The 6,355-nt window shown below is 45.9% G+C and overlaps 1 protein-coding gene across 9 annotated transcripts in view; it reads right to left on the minus strand.

Annotated features, from left to right (window-relative positions):
• LDB3 (LIM domain binding 3) overlaps window positions 1–4,435 on the minus strand; it is a 208,251-nt gene extending 203,816 nt beyond the window's left edge. For 2 of the 9 annotated variants that reach the window (XM_060241066.1, XM_060241067.1), the window contains exon 1: window positions 4,184–4,435. In XM_060241066.1, the coding sequence (XP_060097049.1) occupies window positions 4,184–4,276 (93 nt within the window). In that variant the 5' untranslated portion in view covers window positions 4,277–4,435. The remainder of the gene's footprint in view (window positions 1–4,183) is intronic. The other 7 variants (XM_060241068.1, XM_060241071.1, XM_060241070.1 and 4 more) reach the window with 7 other exon arrangements.
• Window positions 4,436–6,355: the final 1,920 nt, after the last annotated feature.

Raw genomic sequence — 6,355 nt, forward strand, 5'->3', positions numbered from 1 at the left:
TAACCAATCCTCCTGGAGTTTACAGTAGGCCCTGTAAGAAGAGCCCTGTAAGCTCTTGGAGGATTGGTTACATCAGGGAGGTGTGGCCTAATATGCAAAGGAGCTCCTGCTACAAAGAAAACAAACCAACCTCGACATGTGCATCTTGTGCCCTGACCATTAAGACAGCCAGGGAAAATGCCCTGCATGTGCTTTTAGAGATTTACTACTGGGAAGTTCTCGGTAGCTATTTAATCCGGTCCCTGCCTGTCCTAACACAAGGTAAGTATGGACAGGACTCTGGAGAAGGGTTGTCAATACCCAGGTTGGAGCAGGGGATCCCCCAGGTTGGAGGCCCTCCCCCTACTTCAGGGTCATCAGAACGTGGGGCAGGGGGGAATGTCTGCTGGGCACTCCATTATTCCCTATGGAGATTGATTCCCAAAGGGTATAAAGGAAAACTGATCCATGGGTATCTGGGGCTTTGAGGGGGAGGTGTTTTTTGAGATAGAGGTACCAAATTTTCAGCATAGCATCCAGTGCCTCTCCCCAAAATACCTTCCAAGTTTCAACAAGTTTGGACCAGGGAGTCCAATTCTATGAGCCCCAGAAGAAAGTGCTCTTATCCTTCATTATTTCCAATGGAGGGAAGGCTTTTAAAAGGAGATGATCCCTTTAAACGTGATGGCCAGAACTCCCTTTGGAGTTCAATTGTACCTGTGATAACCCTGCTCCTGGCCCCACCCCCAATGTCTCCTGGCTCCACCCCCAAAGTCCCCAGATGTATGCGTGCGATCTCGCACATTAAATCCAGAGGGGAGGCCAAATCTTTCGTGTGATTGCACCCTGTATGGCCAAAGGAGGATCCCTGACCTACCAGCAATTGCAAAATTCTTCAGTTCACAGGCGTTTGGAGAACCATGGGAATGATTCATTTGCAGACATACAACCATGTTAGGTAGGTTAGGCTAAGGTTGCCAGCCGCCAGGTGGTGACTGGAGATCTCCTGGGATTACAACTGATCTCCAAGAGGCAGAGAGCAGTTCTTCCGGAGAAAATGGCTGCTTTGGAAATTGGTTTCTACGGTATTATACCCTGACAAAGTCCCTCCCCGACCCATCCCCAGACTACACCCCCAAAATCTCTAGGAATTCCCCTGCCCAGAGCTGTCAACCCTAGGTTAGGCTGAGAGAGTGCGTCCGTCAATGCAGCAGTGATTCGAACCTGCATCCCACTGATCCTGGTCCAGCACTATCTGTTAAACTGGGCAATACTTTTTGCTTGATGCAGTTCCAGTGCAGCATCTGACTTCATGGAACTAGGAGAAAAAACTGTGTTCCAAACTAGCATGGGGTTACAGTTCCCACGGCTGCTACCTGGCCTGGACAAGACGGTCCACAGGTGCAAATTCTGACAGGGCAATTTTTTCTACTCCAGGGACTAAATCCTAAAAACAAAATTGGAGTCCAGTGGCACCTTTAAGACCAACTTAAGTTTTATTCAGAACGTAAGTGTTCGTGTGCTCTAAGCACACTTCATCAGATGAGGAATCAGGTACAGTGAGCAGAGCCACACATACCTGGTAGGCAGTGGCTCAGAATGCAAAAATGGTACAAATTTAAGATCCAGTTTTACTGTTCTGTCCTTGGATCTGAAATTTGTACCATTTTTGCATTCTGAGCCACTGCCTACCAGGTATATGTGGGGCTCTGCTCACTATACCGGATTCCTCGTCTGATGAAGTGTGCTTAAAGCACATGACACCTTACGTTCTGAATAAAACTAAGTTGGTCTTAAAGGTGCAACTTGACTCCTAGTTTGTTCTACTACTTTAGACCAACACGGCTGCCCACTTGGATCTAAATCCTAAAAAGGAACACACAAGGGAAGAAAAACCTTCCTTTGGAATGTAAAATCCTAGCAAATGCTTAGGATTGCCAGGTTCTACCTCTTTGCTGGTGGGGGGGAGGATTGACGGGCCTTAAGAACATAAGAGAAGCCATGCTGGATCAGGCCAATGGCCCATCCAGTTCAACACTCGGTGTCACACAGTGGCCAAATAACCCAGGTGCCATCAGGAGGTCCACCAGTGAAGCCAGACACTAGAAGTCCTCACACTGTTGCCCCTCTCAAGCACCAAGAATACAGAGCATCACTGCCCCAGACAGAGAGTTCCAACAATACACTGTGGCTAATAGCCACCAATGGACCTCTGCTCCTATGTCACTTTCGGGTGATGTAATTGCACCACATTTTGGGGATTTGCCAGCGGGGTTTCCCCCTACTGGCCAGGAGCCCGCAAAAGTGGGGAAAACCTCACCCAGATTTGGGTGGGGAGGCTGGCAATCCTGTAAATACTACAGAAAAAAGGTTTCTAGCAGGCCCAGTCAGGAACCTAATCTCTTGCCTGCAGATCTTTCCTTCAAGATCTTCATAGATGGTAAATGCCAACTAAAAGTTCTTCATGCACATTTCTCTACGATTCTTCTTAAGTGGCAGAAATATATGATAAGCAGAGCTTTTTTGTAGCAGGAACTCCTTTGCATATTAGAGCACAAACCCCTGATGTAGACAATCCTCCTGTAGCTTACAAGGCTCTTAGTAAAGGGCCTACTGTAAGCTCTTGGAGGATTGGCTGCAGCAGGGGTGTATGGCCTAATATGCAAAGGAGTTCCTGCTACAAAAAAGTCCCACTTAACACACACAGAGCGCAAATATATATTTCATCTATCATGATTCTTATCCATTTGAAGCTAAACTTCAGGCAACATACATTAGTCAACTGGAAACCTGCACAAAACCTCTGTTTCCCAAGCATCTAGATAAAAGACTTCTTGTACATCTTTAAATGCAAGCATAAATAGGACTGACATTTTGTCATGCCTGGAATCCTTTTCAGGAGGTTTTTATAACAGATGGAATGAGAAGAGCAGCAGTTCTCTGGTTAGCCCTATAATAACTCTTCAGGGACGTGGAAAATAGAGATGCAGGAGACTGAGCCGGTCGATGCTAACGACGTTGGTTAATTAATTATTAAGTAATACATTTCGTGAACTGAAAACTCAGTTCCTGGATCACGCAGGGCATTTTTTCCCACACTGCAGAGGCCCAAATTCAAGCTGCCGTTAAAAAATTAATATATTTGCAAAGAAAAAGCAAACCAACACTTCTCCCATGGGCAACGAACATTTTGCGCCTCTTTGGCAGGCACCGGGATTGACAGTTTTATTAATCACTAATCATTTTCCCCCACGGCCACCACTAAAAGAAGAACAGGTAACGCTGAAACTATCGGTCAAGAGCGAGGAAGCAGAAACGATCCGATCAGAAAACTGGGTGCTATTTTTATTTTGGAGGGGTCTGTTGTTCTGTTTGTAGCTCTCACCCCATTCCGATTTAATTTGTGACACTCTGGACCAGAGGTGGCCAAACTTGCTTAATGTGAGAACCACACAGAATAAATGTCAGATGTTTGAGAGAAGGAAGGAAGGAAGGAAGGAAGGAAGGAAGGAAGGAAGGAAGGAAGGAAGGAAGGAAGGAAGGAAGGAAGGAAGGAAGGAAGGAAGGAAGGAAGGAAGGAAGGAAGGAAGGAAGGAAGATAGATGAGGCAGGGAGAGGCAGAAAGAAAGCAACTTTAATGCATTCTCAAAACTGCCAGCTGGCTTGGGTTGAAGAAGTGATTCAAAGAGACAAATGCCTTCTCCTAGCTGGCCAATGGGGCAGTAGGGGCTTCAAGAGCCGCACAATATGTGTGGAAGAGCCACAGTTTGGCCACCCCTGCTCTGGACTTTTTGCAGGTTAAGGGGAACCCATCCCGAACCAATCCCTGATATCACCATTTCCCATTCACCCACAGACCAAGAAATTTCAAAAACCGATTAGCTAACCGAATACAAGCACTGTATTCTTGGCTGAGAGCTGCACATTCTCCATTTATTGAAAGGATTTATATTATACCCTGTGCCTTCCACATGTTTCCCGTGAGTCGGACGTGCTACAGAAGGACATGCACAACTTTTCCCCACCCGCATTTCTCTTAGCGCTCCTCTCTCAATTCCCAACACAATTTTTCACAAAATACAAACGAAAGAAACCTCTCTGCTGGCTGGCCTGTGTCTTTTCAACCCGACAGCCAGTCAAGCTGCTGTTTCCCCCCCCACCTAAGCAAAAACTCAAGCCCATTTTGGGAGTTGCCAACACTTACCCTGGAGATGGTCAGGGGCATGTTGAAGTCCTTCCCTCCTTGCAACCGGAATCCCCACGGCCCGGGTCCGTTCAGCGTCACGCTGTAAGACATTTTATATCTCTTTTACGCCAGGAACCCCGCAAGGCTCTGTGAAACAGAGGTGGGGAGGGGGGGGAAAAAAGAGGTCGGTATTTCTGGTTTTTAAAAAATGCAATGCTTTTGCACGTTTGTTTTGTTTCAAATTAAAGCATTAAAAAAAGAATGATCTTTGTTGTCTCTTGCCTGGTCAGTCCCGAAGAAGTGTCACCTAAGAATAGATAGGAGCTATAATGCAGATACTGATATCTCTGATGAGGGAGGCCATAAAAGGCTTGCAACCAAACACCAGCTATGCAAAACCTCTGTGACTCAGAGGTCTAATATAGCCCCCTGGGAGGGGAACAGACCTTTTCTAGGCTCCAAAGGTCCCCTGTTCGGACAGAGCCCCTCTTCTGAAATAATACACACGATTTATACACTAGCCTATTTTTATTAAATTAAAAAAGGCAATCCTTATTTGTTTTTAATATCTTCTCTTGTCGACAGCAAGCGGCCCCGTGGCTGCAGTACTGTGGTCTGAACTCTTTTTTCATGACCTGAGTTCGATTCCAGCGGAAGCTGGATTCAGGTAGCCAGCCCAAGGTTGACTCAGTCTTCCATATTTCTGAGGTCGGTAAAATGAGTACCCAGCTTGCTGGGGGAAAGTGTAAAAGAGTGGGGAAGGCAATGGCAAACCACCCTGTAAAATGTCTGCCGTGAAAACGTTGTGAAAGCAATGTCACCCCAGAGTCGGAAACGACTGGTGCTTAAACAGGGGACCTTTCCTTGCCTTGTCAACAGCAGTTGTACCGCTGAGCAATCCTTTATAACATGTGTCAAATACATTTGGATGTGTGTTAAGAGATGAGAGTATCAAACATAACAGGATACACTATACGATATTGATTAATACAACCATTTTTTCCCTTGCATTAATGGTCTCTGAGAAAAGGAAGGGGCAACGTAAAAGGAATAAAGCGGAAGCAGTAGAAATCTATCTGCGTTCAAGGCAGCACTGGCAGTCCAACAGCTGAATCCTAAACAGAGTTACGTCCTTCTACACTCACTGGGATCAATGGGCTTAAAAGAATGGAATTCTGTTTAGGACTGCACTGAAGGTATGTCTTTGTACGAACTGCAGAAATGTATCTTCTGATTTAATGTATCCTAATGGAGTCACTCTAACGTGCTTGCAGAGGTTTGGGTATGTGCTCAGAATTCCACAGAAATCAAGGAAGCTTTATTCTTTTGAATGGTAAAAGAAGGTACCATGCACACAATGGGGAAACTAACTAGGGCTGCCAAGTCCTATTCAAGAAATATCTGGTGACTTCGGGGGTGGAGCCAGAAGACAATGGGGTGGAGCCAGGAGCAAGGTTGCGACAAGCATAATTGAACTTCAAAGGGAGTTCTGGCCATCACATTTAAAGGGACCGCACACCTTTTAAATGCCTTCCCTCCATTGGAAATAATGGAGAATGGGGTGCCTTCTTTTGGGGCTCGCAGAATTGGACCCCCTGCTCCAATCTTTTTGAAACTTGGAGGGTATTTTGGGAAGAGGCACTGGATGCTATGCTGAAAATGTGATGCCTCTATCTAAAAAAACAGCCCCTACGGAGCCCCAGATACCCACAAATCAATTCTTCATAATACCCTATGGGAATTGGTCTCCATAGGGAATAATGGAGCACCCAGCAGACATTTCTCTCTCCCCACTCCCCCCCCCCCAGTTTTCTGATGACCCTGAAGCGGTGGGAGGGCATCCAAACCGGGGGTTCCCCTGCCCCCACCTGGGGACTGGCAACCCTAAACTTTTAACAGAGATTTCTCTGATGGTAAAGAAAATGAATCTGCCACTGCTCAGGATGCACTCTGTGCATGCACCGGAGGCTGGTGATGCTTAAAATCTGAGTCTTAGACTTGGTCCTCATTTATGCTTTTCTCTTATTATGTCCCACGATGAAGGTCTTTTTAAAATTATTTATTTAAACCAGAAAGGTCAAACTCATTTGTTTTGGGGGCCAAACCTGACATAAATGAGACCTTGTAGGGCCAGGCCAAGCGTGTCATAAAATGTAATGCCAGACAGCATGGAGATATAAACTTTATAAA

Source organism: Heteronotia binoei, chromosome 6, assembly GCF_032191835.1.
Source record: "Heteronotia binoei isolate CCM8104 ecotype False Entrance Well chromosome 6, APGP_CSIRO_Hbin_v1, whole genome shotgun sequence".
NCBI classification, from domain to species: domain Eukaryota; kingdom Metazoa; phylum Chordata; class Lepidosauria; order Squamata; family Gekkonidae; genus Heteronotia; species Heteronotia binoei.